The sequence below is a fragment of the Pecten maximus genome, unplaced genomic scaffold (genome assembly GCF_902652985.1).
Source record: "Pecten maximus unplaced genomic scaffold, xPecMax1.1, whole genome shotgun sequence".
Classification (NCBI taxonomy): domain Eukaryota; kingdom Metazoa; phylum Mollusca; class Bivalvia; order Pectinida; family Pectinidae; genus Pecten; species Pecten maximus.
In genome coordinates this window covers 13,634-38,627 of record NW_022979384.1, presented here as the reverse complement: position 1 = coordinate 38,627, position 24,994 = coordinate 13,634, and the positions used below count along the sequence as shown (strand labels likewise).

At 39.5% G+C, this 24,994-nt stretch overlaps 1 protein-coding gene across 1 annotated transcript; it reads left to right on the top strand.

Moving 5' to 3' along the window:
• Positions 1-215: 215 nt before the first annotated feature.
• Positions 216-23,202, top strand: LOC117318564 (cytochrome b5 reductase 4-like; the record flags this gene model as incomplete). The annotated part of the gene is made up of 6 exons (XM_033873534.1): positions 216-297; positions 434-478; positions 794-872; positions 10,382-10,533; positions 22,327-22,359; positions 22,994-23,202. Coding segments are annotated over 6 exons (600 nt in total), but the record flags the coding sequence as incomplete, so codon positions are not given.
• Positions 23,203-24,994: the final 1,792 nt, after the last annotated feature.

Below are 24,994 nucleotides of genomic sequence, written 5' to 3'. Positions count from 1 at the left end.
CAGGTGAGATCGTAACCTCATAACCATATATAGTATTGTTAGACAACAAATAAAGCTATCAATGAATTGAACATGAACATTATTTTGACTTTCGGACAATCAACCAGGTGAGTGATACAGGCCCTCTGGGTCTCTTGTTACTATGGTGACTGCATTACTAGTTTCTATGGTGACTATATCTACTTTTTATGGGCACTATGTTTTATCTTCCTCAGGTACATAAGTGGGTCAATTATGAATCCATGCTTGAAAAATGTTTTGTTGGAAAACTGAAAACAACTCCCGTCCAAAAAAGGGGTAAGTATATGTAAGCTCATTTAAAAATACATGTTGGAAAATGAAGCATTTAAATGTATAATATTTAACTGGTTATAATGTCTCTAGTGATATTTAGCCCATCATGATCAGTGATAATGTTATGTTGTGTTTCTAGGAAGCCTGTCCTCCCTACTTCGACTCAAACCTAGTACTCCTAACGGTAAGTGTAATGTGACCTTGGTAAGTCTATTCTCAGTAAAAGGTGATTTGATTCATGTTGCTAATAGTTCATGGTAGTCTCAGTCAGAACAAGTTTTTAGGATTTAAGTTTAGTTTAGTCCCTGTAATACACATGTGTGATGCTGTTGAAGCACTTGTAATTCACCTGTTTTCACATTTGTGTTACACACATGTGATTTAATCTGAGACATATAATAACAATGATTAGACATCACAACTTTGACCTGTTAGCTTTCCGGTGTTAATTCCTTTATTTAGGCTAGGGAGTATGTTATATCATATTTGTCCCTTTTAGGTCCATTAAAGCCACCTGCACCAATGGGACCACCTCCTACAATGGGACCACCCCCTCCACCAGAGCCCAGCCCTCCACGGTAAGTTACTACTTCACATATATAAACTACATATTGTTCAGTGTGTCTCATGCCCAAATATACACAGTTATGGCCCTTTGTTTAGCATGTATCATGCCCAAATAGACATAGTTATGGCCCTTTGTTTAGTATGTCTCATGCTCAAATAAACACAGTTATGGCCCTTTCTTTAGTATGTCTCATGCCCAACTATACACAGTTATGGCCCTTTGTTTAGTATGTCTCATGCCCAAATATACACAGTTATGGCCCTTTGTTTAGCATGTATCATACCCAAATAGACATAGTTATGGCCCTTTCTTTAGTATGTCTCATGCCCAACTATACACAGTTATGGCCCTTTGTTTAGTATGTCTCATGCCCAACTATACACAGTTATGGCCCTTTGTTTAGCATGTATCATGCTCAAATAAACACAGTTATGGCCCTTTGTTTAGTGTGTATCATGCTCAAATAAACATAATTATGGCCCATTTGTTTAGTATGTCTCAATATACAGTTATGGCCCTTTGTTCAGTATGTATCATGTCTCAATATACAGTTATGGCCCTTTGTTCAGTATGTATCATGTCTCAATATACAGTTATGGCCCTTTGTTCAGTATGTATCATGCCCAAATAAACATAGTAATGGCCCTTTGTTTAGTATGTCTCAATATACAGTTATGGCCCTTTGTTTAGTATGTATCATGCCCTAATAAACATAGTTATGGCCCTTTGTTTAGTATGTCTCAATATACAGTTATGGCCCTTTGTTTAGTATGTCTCATGCCCAACTATACACAGTTATGGCCCTTTGTTTAGTATGTATCATGCCCTAATTAACATAGTTATGGCCCTTTGTTTAGTATGTCTCAATATACAGTTATGGCTCTTTGTTCAGTATGTATCATGCCCAAATACACACAGTTATGGCCCTTTGTTTAGTATGTCTCATGCCCTAATTAACATAGTTATGGCCCTTTGTTTAGTATGTCTCAATATACAGTTATGGCCCTTTGTTTAGTATGTATCATGCCCAAATACACACAGTTATGGCCCTTTGTTTAATATGTCTCAATATACAGTTATGGCCCTTTGTTCAGTATGTATCATGTCTCAATATACAGTTATGGCCCTTTGTTCAGTATGTATCATGCCTCAATATACAGTTATGGCCCTTTGTTCAGTGTGTATCATGCCTCAATATACAGTTATGACCCTTTGTTCACGTTCATGTTCATATTAAATATGATATTTTTAGGTCACCTGAGACAAAGTCTCAAGTGACCTATTCTAATCCCCTTTTGTCCGTCGTCGTGCGTCGTGCGTCGTCCGTCGTCCGTCGTGCGTCCGTAAACAATTCACATTTTCAACTTCTTCTCCAAAACCCACAAACCAAATTCTATGAAATTTTGCAGGAAGCTTCTATAGCTAAAGGTCAACCAAAATTGTAAATTATATGGTCCCCACCCCCCAGGGGCCTGAGGGGCGGGGCCAAAAAGGGTCAAATTGACTAAAACTTCAAAAATCTTCTTCTCTACTCTCAGATATGCTGGAATCAAACACTCTTCATAGATGGAAGGGTCTTAAGGTGCTTTACCAAAATTGTAAATTTCATGACCCAGGTGTTTCACGTTTGCCCCTGGGGAGGGGCTAAACTTTACTATAGTTTATATAGGGAAATCACATTTTTGACTTTAATTTATTTTATTTCTATTGGAATTCATTCTAATTTTGTAAACATTGTCAGCATGAGATGACAGTTTGATGGCATGCACATATTGGCCCTGACTGACCCCAAGGGGCTGATGGGCGGGGCTAAAAAGGGCCAAATTGACTAAAACTTCAAAAATCTTCTTCTCTACTCCCAGATATGCTGGAATCAAACACTCTTCATAGATGGAAGGGTCTTAAGGTGCTTTACCAAAATTGTAAATTTCATGACCCAGGGGTTTCACGTTTGGCCCCTGGGGAGGGGCTAAACTTTACTATAGTTTATATAGGGAAATCACATTTTTGACTTTAATTTATTTTATTTCTATTGGAATTCATTCTAATTTTGTAAACATTGTCAGCATGAGATGACAGTTTGATGGCATGCACATGTTGGCCCTGACTGACCCCAAGGGGCTGATGGGCGGGGCTAAAAAGGGCCAAATTGACTAAAACTTCAAAAATCTTCTTCTCTACTCTCAGATATGCTGGAATCAAACACTCTTCATAGATGGAAGGGTCTTAAGGTGCTTTACCAAAATTGTAAATTTCATGACCCAGGGGTCTCAAGTTTGCCCCTGGGGAGGGGCTATACTTTACTATAGTTTATATAGGGAAATCACATTTTTGACTTTAATTTATTTTATTTCTATTGGGATTCATTCTAATTTTGTAAACATTGTCAGCATGGGATGACAGTTTGATGGCATGCACATGTTGGCCCTGACTGACCCCCAGGGGCTGATTGGCGGGGCTAAAAAGGGCCAAATTGACTAAAACTTCAAAAATCTTCTTCTCTACTCTCAGATATGCTGGAATCAAACACTCTTCATAGATGGAAGGGTCTTAAGGTGCTTTACCAAAATTGTAAATTTCATGACCCAGGGGTCTCAAGTTTGCCCCTGGGGAGGGGCTATACTTTACTATAGTTTATATAGGGAAATCACATTTTTGACTTTAATTTATTTTATTTCTATTGGGATTCATTCTAATTTTGTAAACATTGTCAGCATGGGATGACAGTTTGATGGCATGCACATGTTGGCCCTGACTGACCCCCAGGGGCTGATTGGCGGGGCTAAAAAGGGCCAAATTGACTAAAACTTCAAAAATCTTCTTCTCTACTCTCAGATATGCTGGAATCAAATACACTTCATAGATGGCTTGGTTTGAAGGTTCTTTACCAAAATTGTGAATTTCAGGACCCTGGGGTCTCAAGTTTGCCCCTGGGGTGGGGCTAAACTTTACTAAAGTTTATATAGGGAAATAACATTTTTGACTTTTATTTCTATTGGAATTTCATTCTAATTTTGTAAACATTGTCACCATTGACGTGTTACTATAGTTTATATAGGTAAATCACATTTTTTAATATGCATATGTTGGCCCTGACTGACCCTAGGGGCTGATAGGGAGGGGGGGGGGGGGGGGGGGGGCAAAAAGGGTCAATTAAATAAACTGAAATAATTCAAATCTCAGGTGACCGTTAAGGCCCATGGGCCTCTTGTTCATGAACCTACCATGACCAAAGGTGAACAAATTGATAATGCTTTGCTTATCTCCTGTGTATCATTCCAATTTATTTTGATATATGTACTTCCAAAGCAAGTAAAAATTAATATTTATAATATATTTATAATCGCTAGATATGTTACAAGTATGGAATTTTAAAAAAACCCACCAAAAACATTGTTCTTGTCCACATAAACCTGTGATGTTTGCGATTGTATCGCTGATCTGTGTGGTTCAGTATGTTTGGATGATCAGTATCTGAAAGTGACAGTAAATAGGTACTGTGTCGTACCATGGACTTCTGTAATCTATGTGTTCCAGTTTTAATTTGACACAAGTTTTTGTTTCCTGTTCACTGAATTATTGGTCAAGATTCAGTCTCAATGCGGTTGTCATCCTTTATCACATTATTGATAATAACTATACTAGGAGTATACCTTCTCATATAAAGATTTATTAGCATCAAATGATTCCTGAACAAAAGGACTCAAGATTTTGATTTTTAATTACCATAAATGCTTGAGTAGTTATAACAGTTTCAATAGAGTACACTCCTAATTCAGGCCTTTATTAGAAGCTCTAGTTTTGGCAATCAATAATTAAGAGTTCCATTATCCAGAATCTTACAGAAACACTGTATGCAATCATATCAAAACTGCTTTGAACGTTTCACATTATAGTCAATTAATTTATCAACTTTAAACAGGTTACTGTTTTTGCATTAAGCAATAATGTTCTTTTTTACAGTACTTCCAGCACTTTGATTTAGATTCCTAAAATGATCAATTTATCGGGAGAAAATCATAAAAAAGATTTTGATCATCAGCATTACTTACTTTAATTTTCCAGCATAAATGACTTCAATTTTCCAGCATTACTTACTGTAATTTTCGATAATATCCATTTTCTGGTGTTTGGTTATTTTTTTGCCTTTCAAGCACTTTACTTACATTTTGTTAATTTCATAGCATTAATGACAAAAATAATCTCAATTCCATAGAAGTTTTCACAAAAAAAGGTATCTGGAAAATTGACAAAAATTCTCAACTTGCTTCAGTTATTTAATAGGTGATTAGTTTTTAAAAGGATGTTATTTTCTAGCATTGTTGGGGTCAGGTACTGTATCAAAGCAGTTATCTTGTAAGGTTTCAACTAAAACTCTGACAGGGCTTTTTCTCATTGGTTTGGAATGGGGTCTTTTTGCCTCGTTTTGGGAAGAATATTGCTGAATTGGAAAGATCTTTATAGAATAAACTACAAGTTTTGGGAATTTGACTTAAATGTACTGGGAAGATCATTTCAATTGGGAATGGGACCCACTCACGTCCACAAAAAGCCCCCAGAAAAAGTCCTGTCTGAGGAATATACATATACATGTAGTTAATGTCCCATACACAGGTTTGATATATACGTGTAGTTAATGCCCCATACACAGGTTTGATATATACATGTCCCATACACAGGTTTGATATATACATGTCCCATACACAGGTTTGATATATACATGTAGTTAATGTCCCATACACAGGTTTGATATATACATGTCCCATACACAGGTTTGATATATACCTGTAGTAAATGTCCCATACACAGGTTTGATATATACGTATAGTTAATGTCCCATATACAGGTTTGATATATACATGTAGTTAATGTTCCATACACAGGTTTGATATATACATGTAGTAAATGTCCCATACACAGGTTTGATATATACGTATAGTTAATGTTCCATACACAGGTTTGATATATACATGTAGTTAATGTCCCATACACAGGTTTGATATATACATGTCCCATACACAGGTTTGATATATACTAATGTCCCATGCACAGGTTTGATATATACATGTAGTTAATGTCCCATACACAGGTTTGATATATACGTGTAGTTAATGTCCCATACACAGGTTTGATATATACCTGTAGTAAATGTCCCATACACAGGTTTGATATATACCTGCACATGTAGTTAATGTCCCATACACAGGTTTGATATATACATGTAGTTAATGTCCCATACACAGGTTTGATATATACATGTAGTTAATGTCCCATACACAGGTTTGATATATACATATCCCATACACAGGTTTGATATATACATGTAGTTAATGTCCCATACACAGGTTTGATATATACATGTAGTTAATGTCCCATACACAGGTTTGATATATACGTGTAGTAAATGTCCCATACACAGGTTTGATATATACGTGTAGTTAATGTCCCATACACAGGTTTGATATATACATGTAGTTAATGTCCCATACACAGGTTTGATATATACATGTAGTAAATGTCCCATACACAGGTTTGATATATACGTGTAGTAAATGTCCCATACACAGGTTTGATATATACATGTCCCATACACAGGTTTGATATATACGTGTAGTTAATGTCCCATACACAGGTTTGATATATACGTGTAGTTAATGTTCCATACACAGGTTTGATATATACGTGTAGTTAATGTCCCATACACAGGTTTGATATATACGTGTAGTTAATGTCCCATACACAGGTTTGATATATACGTGTAGTAAATGTCCCATACACAGGTTTGATATATACATGTAGTAAATGTCCCATACACAGGTTTGATATATACGTGTAGTTAATGTCCTATACACAGGTTTGATATATACGTGTCCCATACACAGGTTTGATATATACATGTAGTTAATGTCCCATACACAGGTTTGATATATACGTGTAGTTAATGTCCCATACACAGGTTTGATATATACGTGTAGTTAATGTCCCATACACAGGTTTGATATATACGTGTAGTTAATGTCCCATACACAGGTTTGATATATACGTGTAGTTAATGTCCCATACACAGGTTTGATATATACATGTAGTAAATGTCCCATACACAGGTTTGATACATACGTGTCCCATACACAGGTTTGATATATACATGTAGTTAATGTCCCATACACAGGTTTGATATATACATGTAGTAAATGTCCCATACACAGGTTTAATATATACATGTAGTAAATGTCCCATACACAGGTTTGATATATACGTGTAGTTAATGTCCCATACACAGGTTTGATATATACGTGTAGTTAATGTCCCATACACAGGTTTGATATATACGTGTCCCATACACAGGTTTGATATATACATGTAGTTAATGTCCCATACACAGGTTTGATATATACGTGTAGTTAATGTCCCATACACAGGTTTGATATATACATGTAGTTAATGTCCCATACACAGGTTTGATATATAAATGTCCGATACACAGGTTTGATATATACATGTAGTTAATGTCCCATACACAGGTTTGATATATACATGTCCCATACACAGGTTTGATATATACATGTCCCATACACAGGTTTGATATATACATGTCCCATACACAGGTTTGATATATACATGTCCCATACACAGGTTTGATATGTACATGTAGTTAATGTCCCATACACAGGTTTGATGTATACATGTAGTTAATGTCCCATACACAGGTTTGATATATACATGTAGTTAATGTCCTATACACAGGTTTGATATATACGTGTAGTAAATGTCCCATACACAGGTTTGATATATACGTGTAGTTAATGTTCCATACACAGGTTTGATATATACGTGTAGTTAATGTCCCATACACAGGTTTGATATATACGTGTAGTTAATGTCCCATACACAGGTTTGATATATAGTCCCATACACAGGTTTGATGTATACATGTAGTTAATGTCCCATACACAGGTTTGATATATACATGTAGTTAATGTCCTATACACAGGTTTGATATATACGTGTAGTAAATGTCCCATACACAGGTTTGATATATACGTGTAGTAAATGTCCCATACACAGGTTTGATATATACGTGTAGTTAATGTTCCATACACAGGTTTGATATATACGTGTAGTTAATGTCCCATACACAGGTTTGATATATACGTGTAGTTAATGTCCCATACACAGGTTTGATATATAGTCCCATACACAGGTTTGATGTATACATGTAGTTAATGTCCCATACACAGGTTTGATATATACATGTAGTTAATGTCCTATACACAGGTTTGATATATACGTGTAGTAAATGTCCCATACACAGGTTTGATATATACGTGTAGTAAATGTCCCATACACAGGTTTGATATATACGTGTAGTTAATGTTCCATACACAGGTTTGATATATACGTGTAGTTAATGTCCCATACACAGGTTTGATATATACGTGTAGCTAATGTCCCATACACAGGTTTGATATATACGTGTAGTAAATGTCCCATACACAGGTTTGATATATACATGTAGTAAATGTCCCATACACAGGTTTGATATATACGTGTAGTTAATGTCCTATACACAGGTTTGATATATACGTGTAGTTAATGTCCCATACACAGGTTTGATATATACGTGTAGTTAATGTCCCATACACAGGTTTGATATATACGTGTAGTTAATGTCCCATACACAGGTTTGATATATACGTGTAGTTAATGTCCCATACACAGGTTTGATATATACATGTAGTAAATGTCCCATACACAGGTTTGATACATACGTGTCCCATACACAGGTTTGATATATACATGTAGTTAATGTCCCATACACAGGTTTGATATATACATGTAGTAAATGTCCCATACACAGGTTTGATATATACGTGTAGTTAATGTCCCATACACAGGTTTGATATATACGTGTAGTTAATGTCCCATACACAGGTTTGATATATACGTGTCCCATACACAGGTTTGATATATACATGTAGTTAATGTCCCATACACAGGTTTGATATATACGTGTAGTTAATGTCCCATACACAGGTTTGATATATACATGTAGTTAATGTCCCATACACAGGTTTGATATATAAATGTCCGATACACAGGTTTGATATATACATGTAGTTAATGTCCCATACACAGGTTTGATATATACATGTCCCATACACAGGTTTGATATATACATGTCCCATACACAGGTTTGATATATACATGTCCCATACACAGGTTTGATATATACATGTCCCATACACAGGTTTGATATATACATGTCCCATACACAGGTTTGATGTATACATGTAGTTAATGTCCCATACACAGGTTTGATATATACATGTAGTTAATGTCCTATACACAGGTTTGATATATACGTGTAGTAAATGTCCCATACACAGGTTTGATATATACGTGTCCCATACACAGGTTTGATATATACATGTAGTTAATGTCCCATACACAGGTTTGATATATACGTGTAGTAAATGTCCCATACACAGGTTTGAGATATACGTGTAGTAAATGTCCTATACACAGGTTTGATATATAAATGTCCCATACACAGGTTTGATATATACATGTCCCATACACAGGTTTGATATATACATGTAGTAAATGTCCCATACACAGGTTTGATATATACGTGTAGTTAATGTCCCATACACAGGTTTGATATACACGTGTAGTAAATGTCCTATACACAGGTTTGATATATACGTGTAGTAAATGTCCTATACACAGGTTTGATATATACTAATGTCCCATACACAGGTTTGATATATACATGTAGTAAATGTCCCATACACAGGTTTGATATATACATGTAGTTAATGTCCCATACACAGGTTTGATATATACATGTCCCATACACAGGTTTGATATATATGTGTAGTAAATGTCCCATACACAGGTTTGATATATACGTGTAGTTAATGTCCCATACACAGGTTTGATATATACGTGTAGTTAATGTCCCATACACAGGTTTGATATATACGTGTAGTAAATGTCCCATACACAGGTTTGATATATACGTGTAGTTAATGTCCCATACACAGGTTTGATATATACGTGTAGTTAATGTCCCATACACAGGTTTGATATATACATGTAGTTAATGTCCCATACACAGGTTTGATATATACGTGTAGTTAATGTCCCATACACAGGTTTGATATATACGTGTAGTTAATGTCCCATACACAGGTTTGATATATACATGTAGTTAATGTCCCATACACAGGTTTGATATATACGTGTAGTTAATGTCCCATACACAGGTTTGATATATACATGTAGTTAATGTCCCATACACAGGTTTGATATATACATGTAGTTAATGTCCCATACACAGGTTTGATATATACATGTAGTTAATGTCCCATACACAGGTTTGATATATACATGTCCCATACACAGGTTTGATATATACGTGTAGTAAATGTCCCATACACAGGTTTGATATATACATGTAGTTAATGTCCCATACACAGGTTTGATATAAAAATGTAGTTAATGTCCCATACACAGGTTTGATTGGTACCAGAATGATAAGACTGTAACCCTCGTGGTGTACACCAAATGGAAAGAGATGAGAAAGGAGAATATCATTATAGACAGAAATGGTCGCGACCTAACAGCTTGTGTGTACATAGAGGACCACACCTTCACTATACATATAGGTAGGTATATTTTTATTTACTCTGATTTTTTCTGTCAGTAGATAATCTCACCAAACAACTCTGCCCTGCAACACACAGGCAGACTCCACAAATTTCTCTGTCCCAAAAAATACAGATTCCACAAATCCTCTCTGTCCCCCAAAACACAGAAAGACTCAACAATTCCTCTTTGTCCCTTCACCAATCCTCCCTTTTCCACATACATAGTCCACAAATTCTCCCTGTCCCTCAACACTCAGACAGACTCCACTAATTCTCCCTGAACCTCAACACTCAGACAGACTCCACAAATTATCCCTGACCCTCAACACTCAGACTCCACAAATTATCCCTGACCCTCAACACTCAGACAGACTCCACACAGTCTCCATGAACTTCAACACTCAGACTCCACACAGTCTCCCTGAACCTCAACACTCAGACTCCACAAATTCTCCCTGAACCTCAACACCCAGTCAGACTCCACACAGTCTCCCTGAACCGCAACACTCAGACAGACTCCACAAATCTCCCTGAACCTCAACACTCAGACTCCACACAGTCTCCCTGAACCTCAACACTCAGACAGACTCCACACAGTCTCCCTGAACCGCAACACTCAGACAGACTCCACACAGTCTCCCTGAACCGCAACACTCAGACTCCACACAGTCTCCCTGAACTTCAACACTCAGACTCCACAAATTCTCCCTGAACCTCAACACTCAGACTCCACACAGTCTCCCTGAACCTCAACACTCAGACAGACTCCACACAGTCTCCCTGAACCTCAACACTCAGACTCCACAAATTCTCCCTGAACCTCAACACTCGGACTCCACAAATTCTCCCTGAACCTCAACACTCAGACTCCACACAGTCTCCCTGAACCTCAACACTCGGACTCCACACAGTCTCCCTGAACCACAACACTCGGACTCCGCACAGTCTCCCTGAACCTCAACACTCGGACTCCACACAGTCTCCCTGAACCTCAACACTCGGACTCCACACAGTCTCCCTGAACCTCAACACTCGGACTCCACACAGTCTCCCTGAACCACAACACTCGGACTCCACACAGTCTCCCTGAACCACAACACTCGGACTCCACACAGTCTCCCTGAACCACAACACTCGGACTCCACACAGTCTCCCTGAACCTCAACACTCGGACTCCACACAGTCTCCCTGAACCTCAACACTCGGACTCCACACAGTCTCCCTGAACCTCAACACTCGGACTCCACACAGTCTCCCTGAACCACAACACTCGGACTCCACACAGTCTCCCTGAACCACAACACTCAGACTCCACAAATTCTCCCTGAACCTCAACACTCGGACTCCACACAGTCTCCCTGAACCACAACACTCAGACAGACTCCACACAGTCTCCCTGAACCTCAACACTCAGACTCCACAAATTCTCCCTGAACCACAACACTCAGACTCCACAAATTCTCCCTGAACCTCAACACTCGGACGCCACACAGTCTCCCTGAACCTCAACACTCAGACAGACTCCACACAGTCTCCCTGAACCTCAACACTCAGACGCCACACAGTCTCCCTGAACCTCAACACTCAGACAGACTCCACACAGTCTCCCTGAACCTCAACACTCAGACAGACTCCACTAATTCTCCCTGAACCTCAACACTCAGACAGACTCCACACAGTCTCCCTGAACCTCAACACTCAGACAGACTCCACTAATTCTCCCTGAACCTCAACACTCGGACTCCACACAGTCACCCTGAACCTCAACACTCAGACAGACTCCACACAGTCACCCTGAACCTCAACACTCAGACAGACTCCACTAATTCTCCCTGTACCTCAACACTCAGACTCCACAAATCTCCCTGAACCTCAACACTCAGACTCCACAAATCTCCCTGAACCTCAACACTCAGACTCCACACAGTCTCCCTGAACCTCAACACTCGGACTCCACACAGTCTCCCTGAACCACAACACTCGGACTCCACACAGTCTCCCTGAACCGCAACACTCAGACTCCACACAGTCTCCCTGAACCTCAACACTCAGACTCCACAAATTCTCCCTGAACCTCAACACTCAGACTCCACACAGTCTCCCTGAACCTCAACACTCAGACAGACTCCACACAGTCTCCCTGAACCTCAACACTCAGACTCCACAAATTCTCCCTGAACCTCAACACTCGGACTCCACAAATTCTCCCTGAACCTCAACACTCAGACTCCACACAGTCTCCCTGAACCTCAACACTCGGACTCCACACAGTCTCCCTGAACCACAACACTCGGACTCCACACAGTCTCCCTGAACCTCAACACTCGGACTCCACACAGTCTCCCTGAACCTCAACACTCGGACTCCACACAGTCTCCCTGAACCTCAACACTCGGACTCCACACAGTCTCCCTGAACCACAACACTCGGACTCCACACAGTCTCCCTGAACCACAACACTCGGACTCCACACAGTCTCCCTGAACCACAACACTCGGACTCCACACAGTCTCCCTGAACCTCAACACTCGGACTCCACACAGTCTCCCTGAACCTCAACACTCGGACTCCACACAGTCTCCCTGAACCTCAACACTCGGACTCCACACAGTCTCCCTGAACCTCAACACTCGGACTCCACACAGTCTCCCTGAACCACAACACTCAGACTCCACAAATTCTCCCTGAACCTCAACACTCAGACAGACTCCACTAATTCTCCCTGAACCACAACACTCAGACTCCACAAATCTCCCTGAACCTCAACACTCAGACTCCACAAATCTCCCTGAACCTCAACACTCAGACTCCACAAATCTCCCTGAACCACAACACTCAGACTCCACAAATCTCCCTGAACCTCAACACTCGGACTCCACACAGTCTCCCTGAACCTCAACACTCAGACTCCACACAGTCTCCCTGAACCACAACACTCAGACAGACTCCACACAGTCTCCCTGAACCTCAACACTCAGACTCCACAAATTCTCCCTGAACCACAACACTCAGACTCCACAAATTCTCCCTGAACCTCAACACTCGGACTCCACACAGTCTCCCTGAACCTCAACACTCAGACGCCACACAGTCTCCCTGAACCTCAACACTCAGACAGACTCCACACAGTCTCCCTGAACCTCAACACTCAGACTCCACAAATCTCCCTGAACCTCAACACTCAGACTCCACACAGTCTCCCTGAACCTCAACACTCAGACAGACTCCACTAATTCTCCCTGAACCTCAACACTCGGACTCCACACAGTCACCCTGAACCTCAACACTCAGACAGACTCCACACAGTCACCCTGAACCTCAACACTCAGACAGACTCCACTAATTCTCCCTGAACCTCAACACTCAGACTCCACAAATTCTCCCTGAACCTCAACACTCAGACTCCACAAATTCTCCCTGAACCTCAACATTCAGACTTCACAAATATTTTCTTCACCCCAGCGTGCAGACATTAAGAAAATCAAGTGCCCAGTAGTTTATCAGAGAGTAATTGTGTTAGTTTCACTAATACACCTGATTGAGAGTAATGTTCACCTGTCTGTAATGTTAACCTACTTGTGATGGTCACGTGTCCTCTCCCAGTAATCTGATAAACCTACTTGTGACGGTCACGTGTCCTCTCCCAGTAATCTGATAAGACACAGTCATCAATAGTGTTTCAGAATTAAGTGATGAAGATCAAAGTAGTGTTTAACTTGGTGATCGCTCAAATGTATATTTATCAAATAGAGAATGGAAAGCACTACTATTAAATATGTCTAGATATATCAATGGAATGTTGTACGAGATGGAGACTATATCATAATTAGCTAAATATATATAATATGAATATAAAAGTTCTTATTACAAGCTGCCAATTATTGTATAAGATAAAAACATATATATATTTTTTTTTACAATTAACCTTTTGTTTTGTACAAATATAACACAGTTATATATTGTAAGATATGTATATTACCATCTTCAATATTAAGTCAGATCACATTGTATAAAATGTAAACTGTTTGACATACAAAATCTCTGTTAAAGAGGAAATAAAGAATGTCCGTCTGTCTGTCATCAGTGGTGTCTGGATTGTATTAGATGGACATTGGAGGATTATTTATCTCAGTCAAATCAAACTTCTCAAAGAAAATCCTTCATCTACTGCTAGCCTTTCCCCACCAAATCCCTTTTGTCAAAGTAAAACAAAAAAAGAAAACTGACATCAGCTGAAATTCCAGCCAGATCACACTTATCCAAGGAAAACACAATCAGCCTGCTGTCTGGTGGTTTCAGTAATGTAATTAGAGATGTTTGTGATCGACTGGCAAGCTCACCAAATATGAATTTGATTTGATGAGCATGGATAATAATCCTGAATGTAGGCAGATGACCAGGGCTGGTCAAGTCTAGACTCATTGTTGTTTAGTAGTCGTGTAAGAAACACTTGTTTATAGAGTTTGGTTATCCCCCGGGGTAGTAGTGGTGTTAGAAACACTTGTTTATAGAGTTTGGTTATCCCCTGGGTAGTAGTGGTGTAAGAAACACATGTCTATAGAGTTTGGTTATCCCCAGGGTAGTAGTGGTGTTAGAAACACTTGTCTATAGAGTTTGGTTATCCCCCGGGGTAGTAGTGGTGTTAGAAACACTTGTTTATAGAGTTTGGTTATCCCCCGGGGTAGTAGTCGTGTAAGAAACACTTGTTTATAGAGTTTGGTTATCCCCCGGGGTAGTAGTGGTGTTAGAAACACTTGTCTATAGAGTTTGGTTATCCCCCGGGGTAGTAGTGGTGTTAGAAACACTTGTTTATAGAGTTTGGTTATCCCCCGGGGTAGTAGTGGTGTTAGAAACACTTGTCTATAGAGTTTGGTTATCCCCCGGGGTAGTAGTGGTGTTACAAACACTTGTCTATAGAGTTTGGTTATCCCCCGGGTAGTAGTGGTGTTAGAAACACTTGTTTAAAGAGTTTGGTTATCCCCGGGGTAGTAGTGGTGTTACAAACACTTGTCTATAGAGTTTGGTTATCCCCTGGGGTAGTAGTGGTGTTAGAAACACTTGTCTATAGAGTTTGGTTATCCCCCGGGGTAGTAGTGGTGTTAGAAACACTTGTTTATAGAGTTTGGTTATCCCCTGGGTAGTAGTGGTGTTAGAAACACTTGTCTATAGAGTTTGGTTATCCCCGGGGTAGTAGTGGTGTTAGAAACACTTGTTTAAAGAGTTTGGTTATCCCCCGGGTAGTAGCCGTGTTAGAAACACTTGTTTATAGAGTTTGGTTATCCCCGGGGTAGTAGTGGTGTTAGAAACACTTGTTTATAGAGTTTGGTTATCCCCGGGGTAGTAGTGGTGTTAGAAACACTTGTCTATAGAGTTTGGTTATCCCCCGGGGTAGTAGTGGTGTTACAAACACTTGTCTATAGAGTTTGGTTATCCCCCGGGTAGTAGTGGTGTTAGAAACACTTGTTTAAAGAGTTTGGTTATCCCCGGGGTAGTAGTGGTGTTACAAACACTTGTCTATAGAGTTTGGTTATCCCCTGGGGTAGTAGTGGTGTTAGAAACACTTGTCTATAGAGTTTGGTTATCCCCCGGGGTAGTAGTGGTGTTAGAAACACTTGTTTATAGAGTTTGGTTATCCCCTGGGTAGTAGTGGTGTTAGAAACACTTGTCTATAGAGTTTGGTTATCCCCGGGGTAGTAGTGGTGTTAGAAACACTTGTTTAAAGAGTTTGGTTATCCCCCGGGTAGTAGCCGTGTTAGAAACACTTGTTTATAGAGTTTGGTTATCCCCGGGGTAGTAGTGGTGTTAGAAACACTTGTTTATAGAGTTTGGTTATCCCCGGGGTAGTAGTGGTGTTAGAAACACTTGTTTATAGAGTTTGGTTATCCCCTGGGTAGTAGTGGTGTTAGAAACACTTGTTTATAGAGTTTGGTTATCCCCGGGGTAGTAGTGGTGTTAGAAACACTTGTTTATAGAGTTTGGTTAACCCCGGGGTAGTAGTCGTGTAAGAAACACTTGTTTATAGAGTTTGGTTATCCCCGGGGTAGTAGTGGTGTTAGAAACACTTGTTTATAGAGTTTGGTTATCCCCGGGGTAGAAGTGGTGTTAGAAACACTTGTTTATAGAGTTTGGTTATCCCCGGGGTAGTAGTGGTGTTAGAAACACTTGTTTATAGAGTTTGGTTATCCCCGGGGTAGTAGTGGTGTTAGTAACACATGTCTATAGAGTTTGGTTATCCCCTGGGTAGTAGTGGTGTTAGAAACACTTGTTTATAGAGTTTGGTTATCCCCTGGGTAGTAGTGGTGTTAGAAACACTTGTTTATAGAGTTTGGTTATCCCCAGGGTAGAAGTCGTGTTAGAAACACTTGTCTATAGAGTTTGGTTATCCCCGGGGGTAGTAGTGGTGTTAGAAACACTTGTTTATAGAGTTTGGTTATCCCCAGGGTAGTAGTGGTGTTAGAAACACTTGTTTATAGAGTTTGGTTATCCCCGGGGTAGTAGTGGTGTTAGAAACACTTGTCTATAGAGTTTGGTTATCCCCCGGGGTAGTAGTGGTGTTAGAAACACTTGTCTATAGAGTTTATCCCCGGGGTAGTAGTGGTGTTAGAAACACTTGTCTATAGAGTTTGGTTATCCCCCGGGTAGTAGTGGTGTTAGAAACACTTGTTTATAGAGTTTGGTTATCCCCTGGGTAGTAGTGGTGTTAGAAACACTTGTTTATAGAGCTTGGTTATCCCCGGGGGTAGTAGTCATGTAAGAAACACTTGTTTATAGAGCTTGGTTATCCCTGGGGTAGTAGTGGTGTTAGAAACACTTGTTTATAGAGTTTGGTTATCCCCCGGGGTAGTAGTGGTGTTAGAAACACTTGTTTATAGAGATTGGTTATCCCCCTGGGTAGTAGTCGTGTAAGAAACACTTGTTTATAGAGTTTGGTTATCCCCCGGGGTAGTAGTGGTGTTAGAAACACATGTCTATAGAGTTTGGTTATCCCTCGGGGTAGTAGTGGTGTTAGAAACACTTGTCTATAGAGTTTGGTTATCCCCTGGGTAGTAGTGGTGTTAGAAACACTTGTTTATAGAGTTTGGTTATCCCCCGGGGTAGTAGTGGTGTTAGAAACACTTGTCTATAGAGTTTGGTTATCCCCCGGGGTAGTAGTGGTGTTAGAAACACTTGTTTATAGAGTTTGGTTATCCCTGGGGTAGTAGTGGTGTTAGAAACACTTGTTTATAGAGTTTGGTTATCCCCGGGGTAGTAGTGGTGTTACAAACACTTGTCTATAGAGTTTGGTTATCCCCCGGGGTAGTAGTGGTGTTAGAAACACTTGTTTATAGAGTTTGGTTATCCCCGGGGTAGTAGTGGTGTTAGAAACACTTGTTTATAGAGTTTGGTTATCCCCCGGGGTAGTAGTGGTGTTAGAAACACTTGTTTATAGAGTTTGGTTATCCCCGGGGTAATAGTCGTGTAAGAAACACTTATCTATAGAGTTTGGTTATCCCCTGGGTAGTAGTGGTGTTAGAAACACTTGTTTATAGAGTTTGGTTATCCCCTGGGTAGTAGTGGTGTTAGAAACACTTGTTTATAGAGATTGGTTATCCCCGGGGTAGTAGTGGTGTTAGAAACACTTGTTTATAGAGTTTGGTTATCCCCTGGGTAGTAGTGGTGTTAGAAACACTTGTTTATAGAGATTGGTTATCCCCGGGGTAGTAGTGGTGTTAGAAACACTTGTTTATAGAGTTTGGTTATCCCCGGGGTAGTAGTGGTGTTAGAAACACTTGTTTATAGAGTTTGGTTATCCCCAGGGTAGTAGTGGTGTTAGAAACACTTGTTTATAGAGTTTGGTTATCCCCGGGGTAGTAGTGGTGTTAGAAACACTTGTTTATAGAGTTTGGTTATCCCCAGGGTAGTAGTCGTGTTAGAAACACTTGTCTATAGAGTTTGGTTATCCCCGGGGTAGTAGTGGTGTTAGAAACACTTGTCTATAGAGTTTGGTTATCCCCTGGGGTAGTAGTGGTGTTAGAAACACTTGTCTATAGAGTTTGGTTATCCCCGGGGGTAGTAGTGGTGTTAGAAACACTTGTTTATAGAGTTTGGTTATCCCCGGGGTAGTAGTGGTGTTAGAAACACTTGTTTATAGAGTTTGGTTATCCCCAGGGTAGTAGTCGTGTTAGAAACACTTGTCTATAGAGTTTGGTTATCCCCGGGGGTAGTAGTGGTGTTAGAAACACTTGTCTATAGAGTTTGGTTATCCCCGGGGTAGTAGTGGTGTTAGAAACACTTGTCTATAGAGTTTGGTTATCCCCCGGGGTAGTAGTGGTGTTACAAACACTTGTCTATAGAGTTTGGTTATCCCCCGGGGTAGTAGTGGTGTTAGAAACACTTGTCTATAGAGTTTGGTTATCCCCGGGGGTAGTAGTGGTGTTAGAAACACTTGTTTATAGAGTTTGGTTATCCCCGGGGTAGTAGTGGTGTTAGAAACACTTGTTTATAGAGTTTGGTTATCCCCGGGGTAGTAGTGGTGTTACAAACACTTGTCTATAGAGTTTGGTTATCCCCCGGGGTAGTAGTGGTGTTAGAAACACTTGTCTATAGAGTTTGGTTATCCCCCGGGGTAGTAGTGGTGTTAGAAACACTTGTCTATAGAGTTTGGTTATCCCCGGGGGTAGTAGTCGTGTTAGAAACACTTGTTTATAGAGCTTGGTTATCCCTGGGGGTAGTAGTCGTGTAAGAAACACTTGTTTATAGAGCTTGGTTATCCCTGGGGTAGTAGTGGTGTTAGAAACACTTGTTTATAGAGTTTGGTTATCCCCCGGGGTAGTAGTGGTGTTAGAAACACTTGTTTATAGAGATTGGTTATCCCCCGGGGTAGTAGTCGTGTAAGAAACACTTGTTTATAGAGTTTGGTTATCCCCCGGGGTAGTAGTGGTGTTAGAAACACTTGTCTATAGAGTTTGGTTATCCCCGGGGCACTGTAGTAGTGGTGTTAGAAACACTTGTTTAAAGAGTTTGGTTATCCCCCGGGGTAGTAGTCGTGTAAGAAACACTTGTTTATAGAGTTTGGTTATCCCCGGGGTAGTAGTGGTGTTAGAAACACTTGTTTATAGAGTTTGGTTATCCCCTGGGTAGTAGTGGTGTTACAAAACCCTTGTTTATAGAGTTTGGTTATCCCCCGGGGTAGTAGTGGTGTTAGAAACACTTGTCTATAGAGTTTGGTTATCCCCCGGGGTAGTAGTGGTGTTAGAAACACTTGTCTATAGAGTTTGGTTATCCCCTGGGTAGTAGTGGTGTAAGAAACACTTGTCTATAGAGTTTGGTTATCCCCCGGGGTAGTAGTGGTGTTAGAAACACTTGTCTATAGAGTTTGGTTATCCCCTGGGTAGTAGTGGTGTTAGAAACACTTGTCTATAGAGTTTGGTTATCCCCGGGGTAGTAGTGGTGTTAGAAACACTTGTCTATAGAGTTTGGTTATCCCCTGGGGTAGTAGTGGTGTTAGAAACACTTGTTTATAGAGTTTGGTTATCCCCAGGGTAGTAGTGGTGTTAGAAACACTTGTTTATAGAGTTTGGTTATCCCCCGGGGTAGTAGTGGTGTTAGAAACACTTGTTTATAGAGATTGGTTATCCCCCGGGGTAGTAGTCGTGTAAGAAACACTTGTTTATAGAGTTTGGTTATCCCCCGGGGTAGTAGTGGTGTTAGAAACACTTGTCTATAGAGTTTGGTTATCCCCGGGGCACTGTAGTAGTGGTGTTAGAAACACTTGTTTAAAGAGTTTGGTTATCCCCCGGGGTAGTAGTCGTGTAAGAAACACTTGTTTATAGAGTTTGGTTATCCCCGGGGTAGTAGTGGTGTTAGAAACACTTGTTTATAGAGTTTGGTTATCCCCTGGGTAGTAGTGGTGTTAGAAACACTTGTTTATAGAGTTTGGTTATCCCCCGGGGTAGTAGTGGTGTTAGAAACACTTGTCTATAGAGTTTGGTTATCCCCCGGGGTAGTAGTGGTGTTAGAAACACTTGTCTATAGAGTTTGGTTATCCCCTGGGTAGTAGTGGTGTTAGAAACACTTGTTTATAGAGTTTGGTTATCCCCCGGGGTAGTAGTGGTGTTAGAAACACTTGTCTATAGAGTTTGGTTATCCCCGGGGTAGTAGTGGTGTTAGAAACACTTGTCTATAGAGTTTGGTTATCCCCTGGGGTAGTAGTGGTGTTAGAAACACTTGTTTATAGAGTTTGGTTATCCCCCGGGTAGTAGTGGTGTTAGAAACACTTGTTTATAGAGTTTGGTTATCCCCCGGGTAGTAGTGGTGTTAGAAACACTTGTTTATAGAGTTTGGTTATCCCCGGGGTAGTAGTGGTGTTAGAAACACTTGTTTATAGAGTTTGGTTATCCCCGGGGTAGTAGTGGTGTTAGAAACACTTGTTTATAGAGTTTGGTTATCCCCGGGGTAGTAGTGGTGTTAGAAACACTTGTTTATAGAGTTTGGTTATCCCCGGGGTAGTAGTGGTGTTAGAAACACTTGTTTATAGAGTTTGGTTATCCCCGGGGTAGTAGTCGTGTAAGAAACACTTGTTTATAGAGTTTGGTTATCCCCGGGGTAGTAGTGGTGTTAGAAACACTTGTTTATAGAGTTTGGTTATCCCCGGGGTAGTAGTGGTGTTAGAAACACTTGTTTATAGAGTTTGGTTATCCCCGGGGTAGTAGTGGTGTTAGAAACACATGTCTATAGAGTTTGGTTATCCCCTGGGTAGTAGTGGTGTTAGAAACACTTGTTTATAGAGTTTGGTTATCCCTGGGGTAGTAGTGGTGTTAGAAACACATGTCTATAGAGTTTGGTTATCCCCTGGGTAGTAGTGGTGTTAGAAACACTTGTTTATAGAGTTTGGTTATCCCCTGGGTAGTAGTGGTGTTAGAAACACATGTCTATAGAGTTTGGTTATCCCCCGGGGTAGTAGTGGTGTTAGAAACACTTGTTTATAGAGTTTGGTTATCCCCGGGGTAGTAGTCGTGTTAGAAACACTTGTCTATAGAGTTTGGTTATCCCCGGGGGTAGTAGTGGTGTTAGAAACACTTGTCTATAGAGTTTGGTTATCCCCAGGGTAGTAGTCATGTTAGAAACACTTGTCTATAGAGTTTGGTTATCCCCGGGGTAGTAGTGGTGTTAGAAACACTTGTTTATAGAGTTTGGTTATCCCCGGGGTAGTAGTGGTGTTAGAAACACTTGTTTATAGAGTTTGGTTATCCCCGGGGTAGTAGTGGTGTTACAAACACTTGTCTATAGAGTTTGGTTATCCCCCGGGGTAGTAGTGGTGTTACAAACACTTGTCTATAGAGTTTGGTTATCCCCGGGGGTAGTAGTCGTGTTAGAAACACTTGTTTATAGAGTTTGGTTATCCCCCGGGGTAGTAGTGGTGTTAGAAACACTTGTTTATAGAGTTTGGTTATCGCTCGGGGTAGTAGTCGTGTAAGAAACACTTGTTTATAGAGTTTGGTTATCCCCCGGGGTAGTAGTGGTGTTAGAAACACTTGTTTATAGAGTTTGGTTATCCCCGGGGTAGTAGTGGTGTTAGAAACACATGTCTATAGAGTTTGGTTATCCCCCGGGTCAGTAGTGGTGTTAGAAACACTTGTCTATAGAGTTTGGTTATCCCCTGGGTAGTAGTGGTGTTAGAAACACTTGTTTATAGAGTTTGGTTATCCCCCGGGGTAGTAGTGGTGTTAGAAACACTTGTTTATAGAGTTTGGTGATCCCCTGAAATTGTCCTCTCATAGATGACTGAAATACATTGACTTTGTTTATCAAATATAATTTGGTACATTTCAGATTTAGAAGATGACATCTCTGATGATTACGAAGGTAATAACTCTAATTATATAATTATCTTTTCCCAAAGAAATCTGATTTTGAGGGTCACCTGAGTCAATATCCTATTCTAATTGCCTTCTGTCATACGGCGTGTTTCCAAAACAATTTTATGTTTTTCCCTTTTCCTTCAAAACCGCTGAACCAATTTTAATAAAATTTTGCAAAAAATGGCCAAGATCAACAAAAATTGTATATTATGATGGGCAGGGCCAATAAGGGACTGGAATATTTCAGAACTCAGGTGGCCATTAAAGCCCATGGGCCTCGTCATGTTACAATTATATATGTGTGTTTACTGTGAATATACTGAATTAACCATAAATTATTCTTTGTTTACTGTGAATATACTGAATTAACCATGAATTATTCTTTGTTTACTGTGAATATACTGAAATAACCATGAATTACTCCATGTGTTTACTGTGAATATACTGAAATAACCATGAATTACTCCATGTGTTTACTGTGAATATACTGACATAACCATTAATGATTTTGCGTGTTTACTCTGAATTTATTTACTGAATTAATTGTGAATTATTCTGTGTGTTTACTGTGATTATGCTGAATTAATTGTGAATTTACTTTTCATGTGTGACCTATGGTTTTGTTTGTTGTTTTACAGTGACGGTACAGAAACAGTCAGGGAAGACAGAGTTGGTATTACAGAAACAGACAACTGGGCAGCAGTGGCGAGGGCTGGGCAAGGTCCTGGACGGACATAACACCTACATACCTACAAATGATAAAGGTGTTGTATTGCTTAAGACTGTATCAGAGATCAACCTCATAGAGCTGCTGTACAGGGTTGATATGAAGCATATAACAACATAAATAATTGATACTATTTTTTGTCTTCACTGAAAAGTCACAAAGTATGGTGTTACTTTCCTGGTGGTGGCAGAAATAAGGACATAATCTCTAACATTTCACATCGCTCAAAAGCTCATATAGTAGACACTTCAATACACCAATCAGTTACAATATATGATAGGGAAATTGAGGTTTGTCCTTTAAATTCATACTAGTCTTGAACAACTGAATTTATTTTGTTGAAATTTGGTCTGGAGCATAACCCCAGAAAGTCTAATGTTGTATAAGTGGAGGATGTGACCCTATTAGGGGTGGGACAAAGGGGGCCTAATAGATGAATTTTTAGAAAAAATGTATAAAATCTTTTTTCCTTGTTCTTTTCATTTCAAATGTAAAACATGTTATACACACATATACATTTGTTTAACTATGATATATAACATCGGTTTTCTTCTCATATCTTAGGAAGAGTGATATTTTTGGGTAAAAAACTGCATGTTCAGGGAATTTTAAGAAAATATCATTTTGAAAAATTTGCTTTTGTAAAGCATTAGTTGCTTACACCTGTATTACATAATTATATAGGATGTTCACTAGCTACTTCTATAACATTTATACAGTACTCACTAGCTACTTCTATAACAATTATACCGTGCTCACTAGCTACTTCTATAACATGTCTAGGGTGCTCACTAGCTACTTCTATAACATTTATATAGTGTGCTCACTAGCTACTTCTATAACATTTATGCAGTGTTCACTAGCTACTTTTATAACATTTATACAGTGCTCACTAGCTACTTCTATAACATTTATATAGTGTGCTCACTAGCTATGTCTATAACATTTATAGAGTGCTCACTAGCTACTTCTATAACATTTATACAGTGCTCACTAGCTACTTCTATAACATTTATACGGTGCTCACTAGCTACTTCTATAACATTTATAGGGTGCTCACTAGCTATGTCTAACATTTATATGGTGCTCACTAGCTACTTCTATAACATTTATACAGTACTCACTAGCTACTTCTATAACATATATACAGTGCTCACTAGCTACTTCTATAACATTTATACGGTGCTCACTAGCTACTTCTATAACATTTATATAGTACTCACTAACTACTTCTATAACATTTATACAGTGCTCACTAGCTACTTCTATAACATGTCTAGGGTGCTCACTAGCTACTTCTATAACATTTATACAGTACTCACTAGCTACTTCTATAACATTTATACAGTGCTCACTAGCTACTTCTATAACATTTATACAGTGTTCACTAGCTACTTCTATAACATTTATACAGTGTTCACTAGCTACTTCTATAACATTTATACAGTACTCACTAGCTACTTCTATAACATTTATACAGTGCTCACTAGCTACTTCTATAACATTTATATAGTGTGCTCACTAGCTACTTCTATAACATTTATACAGTACTCACTAGCTACTTCTATAACATATATAGGGTGCTCACTAGCTACTTCTACAACATTTATACAGTGCTCACTAGCTATGTCTATAACATTTATACCGTGCTCACTAGCTACTTCTATAACATTCATAGAGTGCTCACTAGCTACTTCTATAACATTTATAGAGTGCTCACTAGCTACTTCTATAACATTTATAGAGTGCTCACTAGCTACTTCTATAACATATATAGGGTGCTCACTAGCTACTTCTATAACATTTATAGAGTGCTCACTAGCTACTTCTATAACATTTATACAGTGCTCACTAGCTACTTCTATAACATTTATACAGTGCTCACTAGCTACTTCTATAACATATATAGGGT